The sequence below is a fragment of the Tupaia chinensis genome, unplaced genomic scaffold, assembly GCF_000334495.1.
Source record: "Tupaia chinensis unplaced genomic scaffold, TupChi_1.0 Scaffold000081_1, whole genome shotgun sequence".
Classification (NCBI taxonomy): Eukaryota; Metazoa; Chordata; class Mammalia; order Scandentia; family Tupaiidae; genus Tupaia; species Tupaia belangeri.
In genome coordinates, this window is record NW_006159542.1 from 41,983 (window position 1) to 67,359 (window position 25,377).

The window sequence follows — 25,377 nt, forward strand, 5'->3', positions numbered from 1 at the left end:
CGACTTTAAGTGACAATAGGGCTTTCAATTACCTGATCATGGCCAAATAAGCTGTGCAATGACCAAATTTTCATTCAGGAACTAGGGAAATCTTCTCAACCAAAAGAATATTTTAAAAGTCAACTTTTGGGGGCTAGCACTTGGCATGGTGATTGAGGTGCTGGACTCCCATGTAGCAGACTACAGTTCAGGTTCCGGACCTGGTGGCTTGCTTTCTTGCTTTCCCTTTCTCTCGCTCTCTGGTCAAATTAACAACAACAAAAATGGAATTAAATAAGTAAATAATTCTTTTTAAAAAATCAACCTTTCTTTTAACACTTTTTTTTTTTTTTTAATTACCAGAGCACACTTGCACTGGCCAGAGACAAAGACAGAGAGTGAGAGAAAGCACCCCTCCCTGCCCCATGACACAATAGCCATACCACAATCTCTTCTCTATTTCTCCATCTTGTCAGAATTTTGAGCACTCATGTACATACACCTTGAGTGTTTTTTTTAAGCAACTGGAACTGGGATTCAAACCATGATCGCTCTTGTGGGAACTGACTGCTTTGATCACTGAGCTATAAGGCTAGACCTAAAAATCAATTTTAGTGAGGTATAATTTACACACAACAAAGCTTACCCTCTCTCTCTATTTTTGACCATAGGGTACATGTCTTCGCCAAAGAGACAGAAAGAGACAGTGAGAGGAAAAGGATGAAATCATCCCCCATGGGGAATGCCACACCTAAATCCTTTATACTCCTGGGAATTTGGGCATACCTACATACACACCCAACATGATTTCCAAGCCAGAAGGTCTGGGACTCAAACTGCAGTCAGTCATGTGGGATTCCAGCGCCTTAACCACTCTGCTACTTGCTGGCTCTTTTTTTTGGGGTGGGGGAGGTTTGTCATAGGGTACATGCACTCACCAAAGAGAGAGCGAGACAGTGAGGGGGCAAGGGAGAAATCACTCCCAGGAGGCTGACCACACCACAATCCTTTCTCCTCTATTCTCTTCTCAGGATCCTGGGCGTGCACATGCACATGCCCAGGGTGTTTTTTCAGGCCACTAGGTCCAGGACTTGAAACAAGGCTGGCCACGTGGGAATTTAACACCTTAACCACCATGTTGCCTAACAGCCCCTCAGAGTTTACCCATTTTAAAGCTGTAACTTAGTAAGTTTTGATAAACATGCACAGAAATGTAACCACCATCTCCAATCAATATTACAAACATTCCCATTATCCCAAAAAGTCTTTCTACGATCTTTGTAGTAAATATTCTCCAGTTTCTAAATGCAAACAGCCACTAATCTGATTTCTGCCATCATAAATTAGTTGTGCTTTTTTAGAATCTTTTCTAAATGCAATCAAGCATAAATATATACCCTCTTATGCCTGGCTGCCTTTACTCAAACGATTTTAGTGATTCATCCATATTGTTGCATGTATCAATATAGTTCCATTTGATTGCTGAATAGTATTTGGTAAAGTTATATCAGAATTCATTTAGCAATGTCCTTGTTGATGGAAATTCAAGTTTCCAGTTTGGAGCTGCTATGAATAAAGCTGCCATGAACATTTGTATATCAGCTTTGAGATGGCACTAACAAAATGGTGACACTGACATAAAGACGTCAAAGGAAAACTTTAAAATCATATTTTAAAATGTTATTTGTTTTTATTTATTTATTTATTTTAATTTTTATCAGTGAGGGACAGAGTGAGAAAGAGAGAGAGAGGGAAAGCGAGAAAGCAAGCCACCTTCGGGACTCGAACTGTGGACAGCCATGTGAGAGTATAGTGCCCTTAACCATCACACCACCTGCTGGCCCCCTAAAACCATTTTTTTGAGACACAGGAAAATACTACTGCATTTAATCCATACCATACAACATGAAAATTAGCAAAGAATTATAAGAGGCTAAAATTCGAACTCTACTTACTTCTTTCTTAAGTTCATTGAGACTATGACTGATTTTCAAAATAGTGAGTTCCAGTTCTTCAGCGATGCTTTTTGTTTTCTTACTTTGCTAAAAAAAAAAATTTAAAAAGGAAACATATATATTGTTACCTCATTTTTAATCTGTTTATCCCAATTTTATATGAACTATAAATTACAGCAAATTTCATTATCATTCTGTTCTAAGTAGATTTTTAAAATTCACCTATTGAAGGTTAAAGAGAATTTTAGTTATATTTTTTCATACTAACTATAAACAGGTCAATTTTAAGGCCTAATTTTCTTTAAGTCATCACATCTCAAACTAATCTCTTGTATTTTCTGCCTAGAATATTCATCTATTCACTCTTAACCTAGTTAAAAATTAAAGTCCTATTTATCTTTTTTGAGAGATTTTTGCTATAGGGCATGTGCACTCGTTGGAGGAACAAAGAAAGACAGAGAGATAGAAAGCGTGAAATTACCCCACTGTGAGGCTGGCCATGCCATAACCCCTTGTCCTCCATTCTCTTCTCAGGATTTGAGACATGCATGCACATGTGCCTGGCATGAGTTTCAAGTCACCAAGTCCAGGGCTTGAACCACAGCCAGCCACATAGAAGTCCAGCACCATAACTACTATGCCACCTGTTGGCCCCAAAATCCTATTTATCTTTAAGGCCTTATGCATATGTCTCTTTCTCAGAAAGACCTTCTCAGATTTAAATCTAAATTAGACTCTTTTATTACCATTCTAATCTTTAAGTGATCATCCCAGTTTGCAATTACATATTTGGGTATTTTTTTGTCTAAACTCTATCTTCCCCATTAGGTATGTGTAAGCTCCACTAAGCTGGTATCCTGACTATTTCGCTCAGCGCTGTGTCCTCAGTACCGGCACAGCAAACAGTAGGAAGCAGGTGTTCAGATCTTTCAATGAGTAAATCAGCTAAATGTCAGTGACATTATAAAGACTCTTTAAAAAAAAAAAAAGAATTATTTTACTTAACTTTATTTATTATTATTTTCCAGTTTGATCAGAGAGAGACAGAGAAAGAGAGAGAGGGAAGTGAGAAAACAAGTCGCCGGGTCCGGGACTTGAACCATGGTCGGCTATGTCCAGCACTTTTAACCACCACACCACCTGCTGGCCTGTTTATAAAGACTCTTAATTCTTCTCCCTAAATAAAGATTCGCCTTCTTTCAAACTCCCTCAACACACAGTATCTAGCTTCTCTGAGGACACTTAGCAAAGCTTTCTTACTCAATTCCCCCTCTTCCCACATTTTTCTGTAGGTATAATAAAATCTTTGCAGGCAAAGATTTTATCTTATTCATTTTTAGATTTCTGATGCCTGGCATATGAAGAGAACTTTAAAAACAATTGCTAAAAAAAAAAAAAAAGAGTGAAAAATATATCAGGCATGTAGAATCAGAGAACTAAGTGCTGGTGAAATACGTGAAGGGTGCAAATTGCTTATATAAGACAGACAGAATCAAATTCCCAGCACAACTTTATATCAAATGTTAGGTTTAAAATTTAGTGCTGAAGCAATCTACACTGTAGATTAGATCACACAGGTAATTAAATGACTCACATCTCTTACACAACTACTCGAGGGAAAGATTCCCTGCTAATAACTGTTGTGATGCCAAGAAAATATCCCAGAAATCTGTGATGCATATTACTCATTATTCATCAATCACTCTTTTCGCAGGGAAGTAAACCGCTTATAACTGCTTTCTTCACAATCAGTCTTAATCGCCCTCCTTTTTCTGTCCTTCCTCCAATGCTTTTGTTTATGACTTCCAGATCTGTTCTCTCTCTGTTATAAACATATCAAATAATTTTCTTCCATGGATCTGGGGTCTAAGAAATAAATAAATGGTGCCAATGACATGTCCCAGGCCTCTGTCCCTCCACTGTGTAACCCACTCTCTATACAAGCTTGGGTAGACACTTCCTATGCTGTCCCCCTCCTGTCCGTCTTTACCACTGGTGCCCAGATAACCGCCCATGCTTTGAGCACACCGGCAGCCTATTTCAGGCTCATGAAGTGGCTGCCCACCGATTTTAGACCAGGAATCTGTGCAAGTGTGAAAAATCTTTTACCTGCCAGCTGGATCTACCCTTGTCTTCATTTCATCTAGACCTCAATAAGTTTTCTAAAGTGTTGTGTCTGTAAATCAGCTCTCCTCAGTAAGAATTGTGCACATCTGAATGGCTCCAGCAGTAAGACTCAGGTCCCAAGAACCTCAAGGTAGGGGTCTACTCCTCTGCTCTTCACTCTGAAGAAGTATTTTGGGGAGGAATTTTCCAGAGGTGAGTTTGGTGGAAGAACGGGGACAATAAGGTGAAATACGGATGGTGACGATGGCACAGAATCCAGGCTGGCCATGATGAAAAACAAAGGACCTGGAAATGTCAGGTGAGTGGTAGATGGGATAAAATATTTGGCCAACTAGGAGGGAGAAAAGGGATGAGACATCTTTGTCGCATTCTGGATTAAATTCATGCTCCTGGTGATTATGTGAGCTTCGCCTTTCAAAACTTTAGAGGAAAGCTAATACGTAAGATTTACTTTGATGAAAAAAGTTCTTACAGCTTGAAGCCACACAGAAATGAACTGCTGCAGTTCCATTCTCGCCTGAGTTGACAGTTCCAAGATGCGCTCCCTGTGCTCATGGCTGGTGTAGGCAGAGTCCGTGAAGTCCTCCGTACGCTCCAAGATGACTTCCAATGTTGCAGAAAGGTTCTCTTTGGACTGAAAATAGAGATTCTCCTGAAGAGCTTCAATGCTCACCTGAAGACAAAAAGGATATACCATCCACGTGAACTAATATCCCCATCCAACCAAAATGGGCTGTCTTTTATTTGGGGGGTTGGGATGGGGGTGGGGAGATTTTTGTTATAGGGCACATGTACTCACCATAGAGACAGAGATAGAGAGACAGAAAGTGAGAAATCACCCCACCCCCCCACTCCCACAGGGGGAAGGCCAGGCCACAATCCCTCCTCCTCTTTGGATTTTGGGGACACACACACACAAGCGCTCGATGTGAGTTTTAAACTGCTGGGTCCAGGACTCAAACCACGGTTGACTATGTGGAAGTCCAGCAACGTAACCATTATGCCATCTGCTGGTCCCTGGGCTGTCATTTCTAACAGTGACCAGGAAAATACAGGCAATGTCTTCCCCAGGCTGAGGGAAATACAGCCTCCAATAATAACTATATTCTCCACTAACCTGGGAGGATACAATGATCAAGAGCCATCCTTGGCCCTGCAAAGCTTCATTCCTAGAGTTATTAATACAAGACATTCCTGAGAGCAATGAAAACTCAGGCAGAAAAAAAAAAAGTCATCATGTAACAACTAGTAGAAAAACTCAGCCAGCCTCCAGGCAAAGGATTTGCATCTAAAAAAACGCCTAGGCAAAGTTCTGGAAGACATGTTACACCCAGATATGACTACGTGCTGAGTCCTGGGGGAACAGGTATGGAAGGCGTGGAGTGTGAGACTAGGAGAGGCATCAATTTGTCCTTAATTAATTCAGTAAAAACTCTCCTAGTCACCTAACTCGTCTCCCCGTGTGTGTGTGTGTGTGTGTGTGTGTGTGTGTGTGTGTGTTTTACGTTCTCAGCAGTACTTCATTGACCCAAATACCCTCAACCAGGTAGCCTAAATAATCTTTCTAAAATGTAAAGTTTCTAATATTGCCACCTCATTCTTATTAGCTCCTCACCATCTTTTTTTGCTTATTTGTTTGTTAGTTTTATTGTCAGACAACACATGCTCTTACTAGAGAGAGAGAGAGAGAGAGAGAAAGCACCCTCCCAAATGGGGCAAGGCAATGCCACAACACCGTTTCTCTGTTTCCCCATCCCAGCAGGATCTGGAGCATGCGTGCACACGTGCCCAGGGCATTTTCAAACCACCAAGGCCGGGATTCAAACAATAGTCAGCCATGTGGAATCCAGCTCCCCATGCCAGGGTTTAACCCACTAGACCAGCTTTATACCAGCTATAGAATTAAGCCCAAAATTCCATGGTATAGGACAAAATCTTCTCTGCACTTATCTTCTTTTTTTTTTTTTTCTTGGAGAGGTTTTTGCTATAGGGCGCGTGCGCTCGCCAGACAGACAGAGAGAGACAGAGAGATAGAAAGTGAGAAATCAGCCCCAGGGGGGATGGCCACACCGCAATCCTTTCTCCTCCATTCTCCTCTCGGGATCTTGGGCACGCACACACACGCGCCCGGTGTGAGCTTTAAGCCACCAGGTCCGGGACGCGAACCGTGGTCGACTACGTGGGAGTCCAGTGACATAGCCATTACGCTAACTGCTGGTCCCTCTGCACTTATCTTTATATATTTCTGTAACAATATCTCACCCCCACTTCCTCGGCCCCCTGAACAACCTTTCATTTCACCATCCTGTGTTTAGAGTCCCTTGAAGATGTGATGAGTACATGCTCACTTGTAGTCTTTCTCTCTCTCTCAGCCTTCTCAAATGCAATATGCCATTTCAACCTTATTTAACCTCTAGCCCAACAAAATATGTCAAAGAGACAACTTGGGCTAAGAAGCAATAACCAGTGATGGTCTCGACTCTGGTCACAGTAAATGTGATAATAAGGATCGCTTATTATCACTAGTATAAATAACACTTCCAATTAATCTTTACATGACCCATTTTGACAAGTCCCATGAAACTACCAAAGTTTGAGAAGGTCAAGAGGTCACAGGAAAGTGCTTGGTTGTCCTACTTCCCTTGGCTCAAGTTGTGTCAAGTAACCATTCTGTCCTAGGTAGACAGAAAGTATTTTTTAAGCTAGAGGCTAAAAGAGCATGGTTAACAGGGAGGTATGGAGTTGACAATGAAGGTCTGAGAATTTAAGCAGAATCAACACACAAAAATCAGTCATGTTGACCTCATACTGTTTACGGCTTTTTATTTTCTGCTTAGAGAGAACATACATATGTTTTTAGACAGATCTTAGAATTTTGTGGGATCTTCTGAAGGCCATTTCTTCACATGGTTTCATAAGATCTGTCCACATGTTCACAGTGCCACATACAGTGGAGTGGAGCATTCCGTCTTTCTCTGCAGATTAAACTCATCAGAAAAAAGAAGATGCCAAAAAGATAACCACTGACAGTGAACCTGAATCTGTTATTATAGTTCTGCCCTCCGGAAGGCCTGACTGAAAAGGCCAGCAGCAGGAGCAGCTGCAGGTAAAGCACGCTCCTACCTCACCTGGGGCAGAAATGCAGCAGCGAGAGGTGAAAGAGCTGGTGCAGAGCGATTTGCTTTCCTAACTGTCCCTTCACCTTTGATAGCCCCACCCCTGCCTCCACAGGCTCAAAAGAAAGGAGCCACAAAATAATCTCTAAGATTCCTTTAGCAACAAAATTGCTTTCTTTCTATTTATTTTTTCTTTTATTTTGGACAGAGGGTGTGTGAACTCACAGAGGAAGGGGAAGGAAAAAGTGCCCTCCGTAGGGCATGGTCATGCCACATTCCCTTCTCCGCTTCCCCATCCTGTTGGGATTTGGGGCATGTGTGCACACACATCTGGCATGTTTTTCAAGTTGCCAGGGCTGGGATTCAGATAGTCAGTCATGTGGGATCAAAATTCCTTTAACGACTAGGCCACGGTGTCAGCCCTCAACATTAACATTTCTAGGAAAATGAAATGCATGTGTGTACATGAGCCCAAGATCCTGACAAACTGGAGGGCCAGGGAAAACAGATCGTAGTGGGACGAGACCACCTCAAGGGTACTTCTCTTTTTTTCCTCTCTTATGATGCACATATCTTTTCTATTATGAATAAACTTTAAGAAAAATAAATGTGGATGTGTATTACTATTTATTTTTAAATTTTAATTATTGTTAATACTGCAGCCATTACTGCAATCACGACCCTATAGTATAAGAGCAGAAGAAATGATTTGCCACTGTCGCCATCCATGGCTGGTACGGCACTGCCTAAAATAACAAGAAAAAGGGGACCAGCAGGTGGTGTTGTGCACACACATCTGGCATGTTTTTCAAGTTGCCAGGGCTGGGATTCAGATAGTCAGTCATGTGGGATCAAAATTCCTTTAACGACTAGGCCACGGTGTCAGCCCTCAACATTAACATTTCTAGGAAAATGAAATGCATGTGTGTACATGAGCCCAAGATCCTGACAAACTGGAGGGCCAGGGAAAACAGATCGTAGTGGGACGAGACCACCTCAAGGGTACTTCTCTTTTTTTCCTCTCTTATGATGCACATATCTTTTCTATTATGAATAAACTTTAAGAAAAATAAATGTGGATGTGTATTACTATTTATTTTTAAATTTTAATTATTGTTAATACTGCAGCCATTACTGCAATCACGACCCTATAGTATAAGAGCAGAAGAAATGATTTGCCACTGTCGCCATCCATGGCTGGTACGGCACTGCCTAAAATAACAAGAAAAAGGGGACCAGCAGGTGGTGTGGATCCCACATGGCTGACTGTAGTGTTCGAGTCCCAGACCCCGCGGCTTGACAGTTACTCCAAGTGTGTGTGCTTGTGACCGAAATAATGAGAAGGGGAAGGATTGCAGTGTAGCCATCCTCCCAGAAGCTGATTTCTCACTTTCCCTCTCTCTCTAGCTGTGTCTCTCTCTCCAGCAAGCACATGCGCCCTATAACAGACTTTAAAAAAAAAAAAAAAAAAAAAAAAAATCCTTCTAAATCCTTCTAAACAGGTAGCAACAATTCTACTACGCAGCTAAACAAAGCCAGAAGAGCTATTAAAATCGAAGACCAGAATTTTTTCTAAACACAACACTAAGTCAGATATTACTGAATGTTAGGTTTGTACATAGTGGCACTGCTTTAAAGAGATATATTTGCTTTTGTGAAATGCCACTCTAAAACATTATAGAAAAATATGGATACTATACATGACAAAATGAAAAATGTGGATACTATACTTCCAAATGGAAAAAAAAATCAAAATATACTCTCTTTACTCTCACCTTGAATTCTCTAATTCCAGTAAAAATACTGATAGATGAAATGTCAGTCTCTCCATTTGGTTTACAGTCAGTCACGATTTCAATGACCTTATCCAACGCCACCTTCATTCGGTCAAATACCCCTTCTTTGTTTTTATGGGCTGATTCGCAGTTGGGATGCCTGAGACACGTCTTCAAAACAATTGACAATGTTAATTTTAACATTTGACCCATGTCCTACCACATAAAATCTTACAGAGAACATGTCATGCTAATAAAAATGGTTCTTTACCAAAATCTCCCGGGTCCCTGGCTCCCCCAGCTGCTTCTCCTCACTAAAGTGGAAGCAGGATGAGTAAAAAGCGATAGCAAGGTTAAGTAAAAAACGCAGAGTGCAAAACTATACCTTTATATTTCAATACTAAGTTTACTTAAATGTCTGGGGAAAAAACCTCTCTTTATCGTGAGTTAAAACTATTATCAGATGTTGCCTTATACATGCAAAAACTAAAAAAGAATGAGGAAAATAAACAGAGATGGTTTATGACTGTGGATGCCTCTTTGAGTTTTAAAACGTGATGTAAACAAAAGCTCAACAAGGGCCTAGACAGGAACAAGCCTTCCAAACGAGCTCTGAGAAGCCTGTTTTGTGCAGCTTCAATGGTAAGTACTCTCAGGAGAAAAGGCGATTCTAAACAAACTGCGCGTGAGACATTTACTCGTTTTTTCTTGAATCGTACCAGTTTACTGGCTAAGTCCTGTTTGGAAACAAGCTGTTGATGGATAATTTTGTTAACAGTAGAAAAAGGCACTAGAGGAATGAATTTATAGAATAACCAAAGGCTGGCTTCAGACTCCACTGGTACTGAACAGATCCTAACTTGCCTGGCTTTTTCAAGAGCACAAGAACTGGCTCCTCAGTGGGAACTGCAAAACCCTGCAGGTAGCGACTGTCGGACAGGCAGCAAGTCACAGTCCCTGGTACCCAGTCAGGAGCTCAGCTGCTCAAAGCTGACTCAGGGAGGAATCACTGTTCGGAATTGGACAGAAAGCTAGCATTCTTATAACTAACAACTGAGACCTGAATACTTAAGAGTTTGCTCTAAGTCGCCCCTACGATCTTTTCGAAAAATGTAAAATCTATATAAATTAGATGCATATTTAAGCAGGTTTTCTAATCATTCACTTACAACACAACAAAACAGAACTCTTCTTACCTTTGAAGCTGTGAGAAGCATCATCGTACACTTTTCAAGAACCGCCCTCGCTGCTGCCATTTTTGCCTTTTTCTTTTCATCTTTCAGATCCTGAAAATGAAATAAAATCACTGAGTAGTCTAAGATCATGTCAATAACTTCTTGAAAAAAAAAAAAAAACCTTATACTCAACAATAACAATACTTTAAAATCCAACAATATTAAATGGGGAAAACAAAGTGGGGGGCGGCAGCAGGTGGCGTGGTGGTTAAGGGCACTGGACTCCCACATGGCTGACTGTGATTCTAGTCCTGGACCTGGCAGCTTTCTCTCTCTCTCTCTCTCTCTCTGTCCCCCTCTGATCAAATTAAAATAACTAACTAAATAAAGTTAAATCAATTCTTTACAAATAAAAGAAAAACTAGGATAAAGTTTTATAAAATGTCATGACTTCCATCGCCATCGGCACGAGAGTAGAGAGAGATAGCAGGGACTGTGCTGTAGGTGGAGGCCTCCCTCTGCCTAACGTTTGGTGGTCTGCACAGTTATGATCATGTGACCAAATGGAAACAGCTCACTCCTAACCAGAAACCACCACCCTACAGCTTACGTAAATAAATGTGGCTTATTTATTGAGCATCTATGGGCTATTATTTCCTTCAAAACAGATCCTTAGAAGTCAGTTCTTTCAAGAAATGTGTCTGATTAATCCCCTCTAACTATTATGCATTTTATTATGAGGTTTGTTTGTCCTAATTTTAACCAATACACTGCCTGAAATGTTCTGAAGAAATTTCATGAGTACCCCAGCTTCTTGGGGATGGAAGCCTCTGTGCTCATCATCCTTCTAGGCCTTATCCTACATATTTGGCTATTTATTTGTGTCCTTTAAAATGTTCTTTGTGGATCAGCCCATGGCATGGTGGCTAAGGCTAGTGGATCCCACATGGCTGATTGCATGGTTCAAATCCCAGACCCAGCAGCTTGAAAATGAGGCAGGTGCATGTGTGCCCAAAATTCCAAAAGTAGAAGTAGAGGAGGGACTGCAGCATGATCGTACCCATGTGGAATGCTCTTACTTTCCTTCTCTCTCTCTCTCTCTGCCTCTTTCCTACAAGCATATTTACCCTTTATCAAAGTTTTTTTTTTAAATGGGACCAGCAGTTAGCGTAATGGCTATGTCGCTGGACTCCCATGTAGTCGACCACGGTTCAAGTCCCAGACCCGGTGGCTTAAAACTCTTGCTGAGCGCGTGTGCATGCGTGCCCAAAATCCCGAGAGGAGAAAGGAGGAGAAGGGATTGTGGCGTGGCCATCCCCCCCTGGGGATTTCTCGCTTTCGGTCTCTCTGTCTCTGTCTTTCTGGTAAGTGCATGTGCCCTATGTCTTTTTGGAAAGGACATGGGCCCTATAAAAAAAACCTCTAAAAAAAAAAAAAAAATTTTTTTTTTTTTTAAAATTAAGGGCCACCAGAGAGTGGTTAAGGCACTGGACTCCCACATGACTAACTGCAGGTCAAGTGCCAGGTGACTTGAAACTCACGCCAGGAATGTATGTGCCTGCCTAAAATTCCAGGAGGAGAATGGAGAAGGGATTGAGGCGTGGCCGTCTCCTCCAGGGAGGTGGGGATGTGTGATTTCTCACTTGCTGTCTCTCTGGCGAGTGCACGTGCCCTATAGCAAAAATCTCTGGAAAAAAATTAACATAAAAAAATTCTCCGTAATAGATCAGTAAATATGGAGAAAAAAATTGTTTCTTGGGATCCAGCAGATGGTGGTTAAGGTGCTGGATCCCATATGGCCAATTCTGCATTTGAGTGCCAGGGGAGCTTCAGAAAAACACCAAGAGTGTATGTGTGTGTACCCAAAATCTTGAGAGGCGAGTGAAGGTGAAGGGATTGCAGTGTGGCCATCTCGCCCTAGAGGGGGGGTATTTTCTCACTTTCCCTCTCTCTTTGTCTCCCTCCCCAGGAAGCACACACCCCCTATGGCAAAAAATCTTTAAAAAAAATAAATGTTTCTTGAGTATATATATTCCCCCAACTAGATTACCACTTAAACAAGCACAGTGTTTTGAATTTTTTCTTTTTTTTTAGTTTTTCTTCATAGAGTTCTCGGTAAGATGTGTGCTATTATGGGAGATATTCAGGTATTGCTGCTCAAACCTACAACCAAATATTTTAATAATAATTTGGTTACTACATCTAAATCAGAAGTCCACAAATGTTTTTAATAGAAGGCAGATAAATATTTTAGGCTTTCTGGGCCTTACCGTCTCTGTCACAACTATTCACTTCTGTCTTTATAATGTGAAAGCAATCATGGACAATACATAAACAAATGAACATGGCTAAGTTCCAATAAAACTTTATTTATGGACACTGATGTTTAAATAACATAAAATTTTCACCAATTACATTAGTCTTTTTTATGAGTTGGGTTAAAAATCCCTTTTTTACCAATGGGGAAGACCTAAAGTTTGAGAATAATTTGCCTTTGAAAATAAAAAATGTTTTTAACAAATTAGAATGGATTCAGAGTTATCCCTGGAATACTATCACTCTCACTTACTTGTACCCCAATATATAGCTTTCTCTAGTAAGAGACAGAGACGGGATTACTAGTGAACATGAAAGTGCATAAGACACAAAAGCTAATTCAGGTCACATCCCAAAAAACTTGGATGGTGTGAGTATCTATGACAAGTATCTATCAGAAATAGAAGTCGAGAGCACTTCTCCAATGTCCACCCATTCCTCTTGTCTTTAACATTTTAGAAAGAACTTGCAAAACAATCTGTGGGTCTAGCTGACATGAATCAAGTGAGCGTGCCACATAATAACACCTATAAGCCAATATGATACCATACTCTACAGCGATGGCAAAAGAACAAATAAGAAGGCCTCTCAGCTTGTGAAAGGCTGCTCAACAGGACATAACAGAGGCCTCCATAAAACCCAGATGGCCCCAGAAGCACTAAGCAAAGCATCCCAATATCTAGAAGCTATTTGCCCAGGCTTGGGTAAGGCTCTCACTACTGTCTACTGCCTTGATGCAAGGCACCATCATCTCTCACTGGGTTACTGCAATAACCTCCTAAGTTGTCTCCCTACTCTGTCCTTGTCTCTCTACAAACTAGGGTTGTCAGGGAAGTCATGACATTTTTGCATATTAGAAAAATATATCAAAATATGTCATGGGACCAGCAGTTAGCGTAATGGCTATGTCGTTGGACCCCCATGTAGTCGACCGTGGTTCACGTTCTGGACCCGGTGGCTTAAAACTCACGCCAGGCACGTGTGCGTGCGTGCCCAAGATCCCAAGAGGAGAATGGAGGAGAAGGGATTGCGGCGTGGCCATCCTCCCTGGGGGGGGATTTCTCGCATTCTGTCTCTCTGTTTATCTCTGCCTGTCTGGCGAGCACACGTGCCCTATAGCAAAAAAAAAAAAGAAAACCTTTCTAAAAAAAAGAAATATGTCATGACTTTCCCTAGTATCATTGGTGTGGCAGCTAGAGTAATCCTGCTCAAGTATAAATCAGAAAATGTCATTCCCCTACTCTAAACCTCCAGGGGCTCACTACTTTACTCAAAGCCAAGGTCCTTACACAGTCTGGCCTCTTCATTACTTGATTTCGTCTTCTATTTGTTCCCCCTGGGCTCCCTCTGACCCCGTCCACTGACCCCGTTGGTGCTCTTTTCACATACCACGCATGTTTCTGTTTTACCATCTACCTCCTCCCACCCTCACCAAAATGGGAGCTCCGTGGCAGCAGAAGGTTTTGTCTCTCTCATAAACTGTGCTGTCCCCAAAACTAGAAGAAGAGTACCTGGTTCACAGTAAGCGGCTGAACACTTGCTAGATGAACTGAATGAATGAATCTGGCCTACAAATATTTTCAGAATATTTTGAGGATTCTAAAAAGGAAAGTGCTTGAACTCTAGACATATATTCCACAAAAATGATCCAGGCATAGACTTAGCAAACACCAAGATGCCAAAATGGCTGCTAGTAAGTTTCAGAGGCTACACATTGGATGTGTTAAATTATAAAAACAGATACCTCTTCAGCCAACGTATTAAAAAATTTAAAACCAGCAGGTGGTGTGATGGTCAAGGCGCTGGACTCCCACACAGACAACTGTGGTTCAAGTCCCAGCCATGCTCTCTCACTTTCCCTCTCTATGTCTCTCTCTGATGAATGCGCATGCCCTACAGCATAATTTTTAAAATAATAAATTGTTTTAAAGTTTTGAAATATTTAAGACATATAAAAATTTTAAAAATCTTTAGTCTTCTCCATACCAAATTTCTAACTCTAAATCTAAATAATAGTGAGTTTTCCATTTGTATCCAAAAGCTGAAGAGGATGCTACAGAAAGCATAACTGAAGGTTGGTGGCATTGGAACCTATGGGTCACACTACACTTATTCAAGTGATATCCAGATCTCAAGAAATAGTCAATTATTATCTATTTAACTTGCTGAGAAGATGCCTAGATACTCCAATAAGGAAAAGTCGCTCCTGGCTATAATACGGTCTTCTGCCTCCCTATAACTAGGAGCTTATGGACTAGCCCTGTAGTGCAGTGGCCCAGTCCTGTGCAGTGGCCAGGTGCTATGCAGAGGAAGCCAGATCCCACATGGCCCAAAAAGAGTTTGAGTTCCAGCTCATCAGCTTGGAAAATACACGGGGCACAAGTGTACATGCACACCCAGGATCCTGATCGGATAGACAAGAGGAAAAAGGATTGAAGAGTGACCAGGTCCTGTGGGGGAGTGATGCTTTCATGCTTCCTCTCCTTTCCTCTCTGCACACCTTGTCTGGCATATAAGAAAGTTCAACCTAGGTGCTTATAGTCTGAATTGAGAAACAGATTCATGAAGAACTAATACTATGCTGTAGCCTGAGGAGTACAAGGTTTAGAACCAGACATAACGGAGTTTAATCTGCTAGCAGAGTGGCCCTGTGACAGCTTCCTGATCTCTCAGGTTCAGCTTCCTCATGCATAAAACAGTAATGACAATGCCTACCTCATGGGGATGTTTTGAAATTAAATGAAATTAGTATATTAAGTACCTAATATCTAGCCATTGGGAATAAATAATTATTTGGTTTATTGCTATTAATCTAATGTCCTAAGAATAACAGAAAAAAATATATATATATAAAACAAAATATTATAATAATACATATGATGACTCAGTTTGTCTGCCTGAGCTCTGACAGAGTCAGCTAGAAAGCTTCATAAAAAAAGGAAATGTGGGATCAACAGATGGTGTAATGGTTATATTGCTGGACTCCCACATCGTCAACCACAGTTCAAGTCCCAGACCCAGTGGCTTAACACTCACGCTAGGCATGTGTACATGCATGCCCAAAATCTCAAGAGGAGAATGGAGAAGAAGGGACTGTGGCATGGCCATTCCCCCTGGGGGGTGATTTCTGGCTGTCTCCCTGTCTCTCTCTGTCCCTTCAGTGAGTACATGTGCCGTATAGCAAAAATCTCTCTTAAAAAAAAAAAAATGAAACATGGGGCTGGCAGGTGGTGTGGTGGTTAAGGCAGCCGGACTCCCACACAGTTGATCGTGGTTCAAGTCCTGAACCTGGCAGCTTGCTTTCTCACTTTCCTTCTCTCTCTCTCTCTCTCTGTCTCTCTCTGGTCAACTTCAAAAACAGAACAAAACAGGGACCAGCAGTTAGCGTAATGGCTATGTCACTGGACTCCCACGTAGTTGACTGCGGTTCAAGTCCCAGACCCGGTGGCTTAAAACTCATGCCGGGTGCATGTGCGTGCATGCCCAAGATCCTGAGAGGAGAATGGAGGAGAAGGGATTGCGGCATGGCCATCCCCCCTGGGGGGTGATTTCTTGTTCTCTCTCTGTCTCTCTGGCGAGCACATGCGCCCTATAGCAAAATAAAACCTCTCCCCCCCAAAAAAAAACAAACCAAAGCAAAACAAAACAACAACAACAAAAAAATTAATGACAATGAGTAAAATAAAATAATTCTAAAAAAAAAAGAAACACAAATGTGTGCTAAAAAGACATACAGATCTACTTAGTTTACCCCGGCATATTTATAAAAGGCTTTCAAAAGCAAAGATACTGATTTAACAAGTGAAGAACTATTAACACCCCACATGATCACTCTTCCATCCAAACTAAAAAGTTTACATTTATCTGAAGGTTTTCGAAAGTGGTAAACACATACATTTTGTCTATCTCCAGTTAGATGTGCAAACTCCACCATTTCATTTCCGAATTGACTGAATATCTGGACAAACTCCTGAAAGCTATTCACTTTCTCTAGTCTTTCCATTGTTGCAAGAACCTGCAAAACAAGGAATATTTATTACCAGGTAACAGATGTGCAGAGACTAAGATTGACAAGGCTAAGTAGAGAGAGGAAAAAGAAGGGAAATTCTACATTCTAGGGGGAAACTGAAAAGGAAGAGCCAAAGACAGAGAAAAGGGGTTCAGGGAAGTAGAAGCAAAGGTTAGAATCATTTAAGGAATGACTGATTCTTAAGATGAGAAAACTTGGGCTAACTTGAAAAGGAAAACAAATGAAAGAAACGAGTAAATATACAAAAGAACAGATCGTTTATGTTGCCAAGTCTGGAGAAGGTCCGAGGGAGCAGGACTGTGGTCATCAAATCTACAGAGAACTCAGAGAGACATACTGAAGCTTTAAGGTTCAAATAACCAGAACTGGAAGAATCTAAATCTTCTCAGTTAAGTGGAAGTTTCAGCCATCTGCTGAGTGAGGAGTGGGAAGGGAGGTCTGAGACTTTAAGAGCAGGAAACCAGTTCAGATCAGTCAGGAATTGCCTGTGTGGAATAAATTAATTGCCAGGAAGTTTTGGGCAGTCAGGGGTGAAGAGAGGGCGTGAATCTGTAGAGGAGCCAACAGACACTGTTATGTGTTTTCTTGACATAAGAAATAAAGCAAAGAGATGTGAAACCCATTGTGGAATACTTTTCTTTAAAATAACAGTACTGGCTGAGTTTTAGCCAGACTGAGATAGGTAAAAATAACAAAACAAAACAAAAAAACCCACAGATATCCTGTGTTCACTTATTTTTAATGAGCATATGATGGTTATTTGGCGTGTTAATCTGCCCTGTCAGCTCCGGAAGTCCAGGCGACTAACACAGATAAGGTGGATTGTCCCCACCGAGCAGAACCTCAGCTTTAAAGAGAGAAAGGTTCTTTCTGCTCCCCTAGCACTGCTTGATCTAGCTCTCCAATTTCGTTTTCTCTTTAAGCTTCTACTTTTTGATTCATTCAGTACTCATCAGGTAGTATGAACCCCCTTCCCTGGCTGATTGTCCTCTTTCTTGTCTAGAAATGATCTCTTCTTATCCAGCGAAAAAAGTGTGGGTACATGACCCAGGCCCCAGGATGATCTAGGACCACTACCATTATCTGAGAGATGGTGGAAGTTTCAGACCAGAAACGTTTAAATCTACTTAGGGACTCTGCATACAAAGATTTTGTAGCTATGGATAATTATGGTTTCAAATGACTTAATTTTTAAGTTGTTATTATTTGTACAAACAAACATTATTGAAGGATCCCATTTCTACTACATACATGTCATGGTACCTGGCTATTCTTCTCAAATGTTATACACCGTTAAAGCTTTACCAGTAAGCCTGGACATGTGGATAATGAATCTCTGAAGAAACAGTATTTGCATTCAAAAGTATAGACCCAGTAGACACACGACTTAGGAATGAAAGGTATAAAACAAAGAACTAGAGTTATAAAGGTTAGACAAGGATTTTCAGATTATGTGCAAATAACCTAGAAGCCTTTGAACAACCTTGACAGACAAAAGTACAGCAACACCAGAAAAGCAAATACCTTATTTCTTGATGTGATGATCTGTTTAATGACGACTCGATCCGCCAGCAGCAACACCTTGGTCACTGAAGAAAGAAGTAATCTTGCAGCCTTTATGACTCCTGTTTTGTCTGTAAAAACTGTGATCTGGCCATCGGATTCCGGATGCTTCAAGCTGGTTACATCTGTAAGTGCCGCAATTGTTTCTCCTAGGAAGAAAGGCAAGAGGGGGAGTTAAATTGGGAATAAGACATACTTAAATAGAAATCCAGGCTTTTCTCTAATCTTGAAGGTAATGTGCACAGTAGAGAGACTTGGCCTTGGAGTCTTACTTCAAAAACAAAAAACAGTTTTACTTTGATGACTGGAAGAATTATCAGAGGAAGCTTTCTCATCACAAACTAAGAGCACAGTCTTAAGAAGTATGATAAATTTTTGCCTTCACCTAGTTTGAAAAATATCCTATTTTCTGCTTCCAATGGTATGGCAAATGATACAATATAAAAGCCTCCTCCTGTACAAAAACAGAAACCCCAAGAATCAAAAACCAAAGAGGGGTGCCAGCAGGTGGTGTGGTGGTTAAAGGTACTAGACTCCCACATGGCCGACCATGGTTCAAGTCCCAGACCTGGCAGCTTGCTTTCTTGCTTTTCCTCTCTCTCTCTCTCTCTCTCTCTCTCTCTTGTTCTGTTGCTCTTTGGTCAAATTAAAGATAGAAAGATAGAGGGGCCAGCAGGTGGTGTGGTGGTTGGGGGCACTGGATTCCCACATGGCTGACAATGGTTCAAATCCCAGACCTAGCAGCTTTGCTTTCTCACTTTCCCTTTCTCTCTGTCTGTCTCTCTTTGGTCAAATTTAAAAAAATAATCATAACAATAATAAATGGAATTAAATAAATAAATAATTATTTGGGGAAAAAAGACAGCTAGATAGATAAAGTTAAATAAAAATAATTATGGGGGTGGGGGGGAGAGAGGACTTCAAAGTAGAACAGTAAGCACGTGCCAAAGCTTGGACTAGGGCCAGGAAAGGGGGAATTGGGGAAGGAGTCACTGCCAGTCTCCATGACCTAAAGGGACTAGGATTTTTAGTGATATCCAGGGAGAGAAGAAAGACAAGGCTTTGGACCCCCATGGGATGACATCTTCAATGAGAAGAGGGAGTGGGCAGAATTGTTGACAGGCAAAAGCAAACAATGAGAAGTGTGTCTGTCAGTCAGTGTGGCCTCTGAGGGGGAAAGTAAACAAAAGGCTCCCTTCGGAGACATCAAACCACAGGCTGACCCTCTTTCAGGTTTCCAGTATGAATTTAAACTTCTTACCACGCCCAGAGTAAAGTATTCAACCAAATTAACTCCTGCTCCTCTAGAAAAATTATCTTCTTTACTGTTGCTCTCCAGACTTTTGATTTCTATAACGGCAATTACCCATTAATAAAACAATACGAGAGTTTGCTCTCCTCAAAGGTGAAACCAGACTATTATGTTCTCCTAACATCCTCACTGTGAAAAGTTAGTAAGATTTTTAAAAAATATTTATTTTTAATCATCTTGTAGTATTTGAGGTCATTTTTAAAATTCTAACTAAACTTGTGCACATTATGGGTTGATTTTCTCACAAAAGTCCTCTTGTCAACTCTTAGATACACATAAAACAATGTATCAGCCCACAGGGTAAAGCTCTTGAATAAAAGTACTGGAGGGAACCAGCAGTTAGTGTAATGGCTATGTCGCTGGACTCCCGCATAGTCAACCACAGTTCACATCCCGGACCCGGTGGCTTAGAACTCACACCGGGCACGTGTGTGTGCGTGCCCAAGATCCTGAGAGGAGAATGGAGGAGAAAGGATTGCAGCGTGGCCATCCCCCCTGGGGGGGGTGATTTCTCGCTTTCTGTCTCTATGTCTCTCTCTGTCTGTCTGGCGAGCGCATGTGCCCTATAGCGAAAACCTCTAAAATAAATAAATAAATAAAAATAAAAGTATTGGAATCTTAGGAGACGTTGCTAGACTCTCATGTAGTCTACCACAGTTCAAGTCCTGGACCCAGCGGCTTAAAATTCACTCTGGGCATGTGTGCATGCATGCCCAAAATCTCAAGAGGGGAATGAAGGAGAAGGGATTGTGGTGTGGCCATTCCCCATGGAGGAGAGGGATTTCTCACTTTGTCTCTCTGTCTCTGGCAAGCACACACACCCTACATCAAAAATCTCTCTTAAAAACAAAACAAAACAAAAAACACTAGAATCTTAATGGGCACAACACAGGGTGTGACATGGTGAAAGTCAGTCTTTAGAAAGATCAGTCTGGTGCAAGCATAGACAGTGGACTGGAAAGACGCAATTTAAGGCCAGGAACTATTTCAGTTCTGAGAGTGTATAGAAAGGATCCTACTAGGATGGCAGCCACGGGAATATAAAGAAACAGAGGATTTGGGAGATACCAAGGAAAGAAAATATACAGTTAGTACCTGACCAGGGATAAGAAGGAAAGAAAGAGTGATAACAATGGCTACAAGTTTGTGAACCTAAGTCATTTTAAAGAAAAAAATCAGAAGGGCATGGGAGATATGTTTAGTTTCAGAACACAGGAGTTTGAAAATAACAAAAGAATACACTGAAAAATAAGCCAGGGATATGAACTGGTGATACAGATTTGGGAATCCGTGTATAATGACAATAAGCTAAAGTTTACCAATAGATCGAGCCTGTGGTAGCCAGCCTCCAAGGTAGCCCATAATGATCCCCGGCTATTGGTATTCACATCCTGCTTGGTCCCTTCCCATATGCAGAGATTAGGTTATTTAAAAAAAATGGGGGTGGGGGCTGGCAGGTGGTATGGTGGTTAAAGACTCCCATGTGGTCAACCATGGTTCAAGTCCCAGACCTGGTGGTTTCCTTTCTCTCTTTCTCACTTTCTCTTTCTCTCTCTCTCTCTTTCTATCTCTCTGTCTCTCTCTGGTCAAATTAAAAAAAAAAAAAATTCTTGCTTTTTCAAAGGATGGTATAAGCAGCAGTACTATAAAGAACACCTCTGTATTTTCTATTGAATTGTCCACTGCATTATGTAGCGTCTGTTTTATAAGCACCCACACAATAGTTTGGTGCCAGGAAAAAAAGTCTCTCTCTCCTTTTACAAGCTGATTTGTTTCCCTTCAACAAACCATGAGAATTGTATAACCCTTTGTTTCCCACTGTTCTGTCTAACCTCCCAGGAAATACAAGATAAATTTTACTTTAATTAAGATAATAATGTTTGCCAAAATTTCTAGTATATTTATTTTCTTCACCTCTTTTAGTGGTAAGTTTATTGAGCATGCCTTTTATTGTAAACTCTTTCAATTCTTTATGAAAGTAGGAAGAACATAAATTATGAATAGAGTGAGGCTATTCCCTCCGCTTCACACATAAAATCTATTCCCTACCCCAGTGAAGGACTAGCAAGCCAAGAGTCCACCTAGAGTCCTCTTTTCTTTAGTCAACAACCCAGCTCTATCTATTTAACCACTTTAATGAGTATTTGTGTACACTTCCTGCCCTGTGTAGCCCTATTACAGTGTCTTGGACTAGCCGGTTTTGTTGTAAAAGCTTCCATATTAAGCTCCTTCCTTTTGGTCTCAACCTATCCCAATTCATTCGTTTCATCCATACTATCAGGAAGATTTCTGACACAAAACAATGTCTCTCATCTGGCTCAAAATTCTTCAATGGGGACTGGCAGGTGGCATGGTGGTTAAGGCGCTGGATTCCCACATGGCCAACCACAGTTCGAGTCTCAGACCTGGCAGTTTGCTTTCTCACTTTCCCTTTCTCTCTCTGTCTCTGTTTGGTCAAATTTTTAAAAATAAAAAAATGATAATAATAATAAATAAGATGAAATAAACAGTTCTTAAAAAAAAAATCCTCCAATGACTCCCCACTAGCTAAAGAATAGTATCTGAGGTCATTCATGTAACATTTAGGACAGTATCTGATCTGGTTGGCCCCTCTATAGTCACTTGGCCCTATCACATCCACTTTCTTCCCTGATAAAGCCTTTTCCCTTAGGGCTGCCCATCTCAGTAAACGACATTGCCATTTACCCACCTGTGTATACCCCAAACTTTGGTGTTACCCTATGACTCTTCTTTTTGTCATATCCCACATCAGCAAACCCTATTAGCTGCACCTTGAGAATACATCGAAATGCAACCACCTCTCACAGCCTAGAATGCTATCACCTAGCCTGGATCATACTTGTTTATTGCCTGGATTATGGCAATAGCCCTCCCAACTGGTCTACCTAATTCCACCCTCAAATCCCCTAAAACCTATTCTCTATGAAGGAGCCACATTACCCTTTCAGAATATAAGTGAAATTATGTCACTACCCTGAATAAAGCCACTCAAGAGCCCCTTTACTACACTTAGAATGTGGCCCAAATTTCCTGTCATAGCCTAGGTGGCCTTATCTTTTCTAGTTCTTCTTCTGGCCTGGAAGGACCTTTCCCCAGGTATTCACGGCCCAGGCCCTCGTTTCATTGCTGTCCCTGCTCTATCTACTACGCCTTCCTTAGAGAGTCCTCCTAGTTGCCTATCTCAGTAGTTCTCAACTGGGGGTCATTCTAACCTCTTAAAGACCATTCTGCTGTGGACCAGCAGAAAGTACGGTGGTTAAAGTGCTGGGCTTCCACATGGCCAACCCTGGTTCGAGTCTTGGACCTGGCAGTTTGCTTTCTCACTTTCCCTCTCTCTCTTTCTGTCTCTCTCTGGTCAAATTAAAACATAATAATAGGAGCCAGCATGTGGCATAATGGCTAAGATGCTGGACTCCCACATGGCCAACCATAGTTCAAGTCCCAGGCCTCACAGCTTGAAAATCATGCTGGGCACATGTGCAAGGATGAAAAAATAATTAAATAATTTTTTAAAAAGAAAGAATGAATGAACATTAGGCAGCATCTTGAGACATTTTCAGTTTCCACACATGGGGAGAGGAAATATACTGGCATCTATTAGGAAGAAACTAATTATGCAGCTAAATACAATGTATTGGACAACCCCCCCCATCAAAGAATCATCTAGCCCAAAATCTCAACAGCATCAAAGTTGAGAAATCTCACCCTCTCTAAAACAGCACTTCCATTGGTCTCCTAACCTCTGCTTTGTTTCACTTTTTTCTTCATGATAACAATCACCATTATTACATACTTATTTATTCATTTGTTTATGGGCCATCTCCCTCACCAGAACGCAAGCATCATGAGGACAGATCTTTGACTGGTTTGTGCCTAGTTACATTTCTATAGCCTACAACACCTTGCATATCACCAGCACTCAGTAAATATTTTTGAAAAGATAAATGGATAAACGATACTTAACAAAGCTGACCTAACTATAGCTGTCAAAACACCCCATGATCTCAAAGACTTCTCTGCCACCAACTAAAGAGAACTGTGAAACATCACGAAGTGTGAAGTCACTATGATTTGTTTGCTGGTGGTGGATGTGAAGTTTTACGCCATTTCCAACATGGCGGAAAGTAGGCTAACATGCTCAAGGTCTCACACTGCTCTAAGTTCCTCATCATCTCAATGGCTGACGGTGAGCATGACAAACTAATTATGTGCCCAGTGAAAGAGTCCTATGTTTCAGATTAAGGAACTGAGCCAGGAGAAATTCAGTATTCCTAGAAACTAATCCAGGCCTTTAATATCCTAGGCACCCATAATCATAGGGCTATATCATGGCACACATCTCTACTCAAGACAAAACAGCAATTTGTCTTCATATCCAAAGCAGAAAAATTAACATGCATAGCCTTCAAAATCAATACCCACATACCTGCTTGTTTAGCTTCAAAACAGGCAATATGTATTTCCTCTTTCAAATCCCAGTTTTCATTGGCTATAGCTTCCCCGACTTTAACAAATCTTCCAACTGCCAAGTTCACAGCTTGTCCTACACGCTGAATTGCTTGCAGAGTTTTATCAGACTTTTTGGTATTGTCCTTATGATTAATAAGTGTGGTGATCTAAAAATAAAAGATAAAAGTAACTTGCTTAAATTTTATCTCAATTTTGTTTTGAAAGAGAAATTTTTGCTATCGGGTGCATGCACTTGCCGGAGAGACAGAAAGCAAGAAATCACTCCCCAAAGGGTTGGCCATGCCACAATCCTTCTCCTCCATTCTGCTCTTGGGATTTTTTTTTTTAAAGAATTATTTATTTTAATTTTATTTATTCAGTCATTTATTTTAATTTGACCAGAGAGAAACACACACACAGAGAGAAAGGGAGAGTGAGAAAGCATGCCACCAAGTCGGGGACTCGAACCGTGGTCAGCCATGTGGGAGTCTCCAGAGCTTTAACCACCATATCACCTGCTGGTCCCCATCTCCTCTTGGGATTTTGAGCCCAGAATGAATTTTTGGCCGCCAGGTCCAGGGCTTGAACCACACTCAACTATATGGGAGTCCAATGATGTAACCATTACAGCATCTGTTGGTCCCTCATTACTATCTTTTTAAAGTTGTATCAAAAGAAAGAAAATTAAACCAGGTACATCAGAGTAGCCTAACAGACTATATCAGTAGTCTTAGATATGTCAACCTAGAGACAACCAGCAAAGTATTCTGCTTCAGTGCTTAAGACAATGTCTCCATTCAAATTCCAAGTTAACCTGAGGACAGTGATCTGGGGCATACAGTTCCAGGGGCATTCCAGGTCATTCAACAAATCTCAAAGTTAAGAGAAAAGTAGGAGGACAGATCATTACATTCACAGAACCCGAGAAAAACCAGAGTGCTTCAGCTCTAGTTTCCTCTTGTGTGACTTGATCTAATGTGAGAGTAGACAGCATCTTCCTCCCCTGTATCCCTCTCTGACTACCATGTTCATGGGTTGTATAGGGTCATCAGGAAAGTCATGATGCTTTTCTTTTTTAGAATTATTTATTTATCCATTCATTTACTTTAATTTGACTAGAGAGAGACACACAAACAGAGAGTGAGAGAGAGTGGGAAAGTAAGAAAGCAAGCCACCAATTCTGGGACTTGAACCATGATTGGCCACGTGGGAGTGTCTAGCACCTTAACACTACCTGCTGGTCCCCAAGATGCATTTCTGCATAGAAAAACATAGAAAAAAATGCCATGATTTTCCCTATGACATAACATAAAACAGTACTTGAGGGGACCAGCAGTTAGCATAATGGCTATATTGCTGGACTCCCATGTAGTCGACCGCAGTTCGAGTCCCGGACCCAGTGGTTTAAAACTCACACTGGGCACGTGTGCGTGCGTACCCAAGATCCCAAGAAGAGAATGGAGGAGAAGGGATTGCAGCATGGCCATCTCCCCTGGGGGGTGATTTCTCGCCTGCCTTTCTCTGTCTGTCTGGCAAGGCCCCATACCCTATGGGGAAAA

The 25,377-nt window shown here is 41.2% G+C and overlaps 1 protein-coding gene across 1 annotated transcript in view; it reads right to left on the minus strand.

Annotated features, from left to right (window-relative positions):
* Positions 1–25,377, minus strand: part of CTNNAL1 (catenin alpha like 1) — an 88,064-nt gene that overhangs the window by 40,308 nt on the left and 22,379 nt on the right. The window contains exons 5-11 of the mRNA XM_006142797.3: positions 23,796–23,985; positions 17,998–18,185; positions 16,339–16,458; positions 10,149–10,238; positions 8,953–9,123; positions 4,534–4,734; positions 1,935–2,021 (exon numbers count right to left, since the gene is read on the minus strand). Of these exons, the coding sequence (XP_006142859.1) occupies positions 1,935–2,021; positions 4,534–4,734; positions 8,953–9,123; positions 10,149–10,238; positions 16,339–16,458; positions 17,998–18,185; positions 23,796–23,985 (1,047 nt within the window). The remainder of the gene's footprint in view (positions 1–1,934; positions 2,022–4,533; positions 4,735–8,952; positions 9,124–10,148; positions 10,239–16,338; positions 16,459–17,997; positions 18,186–23,795; positions 23,986–25,377) is intronic.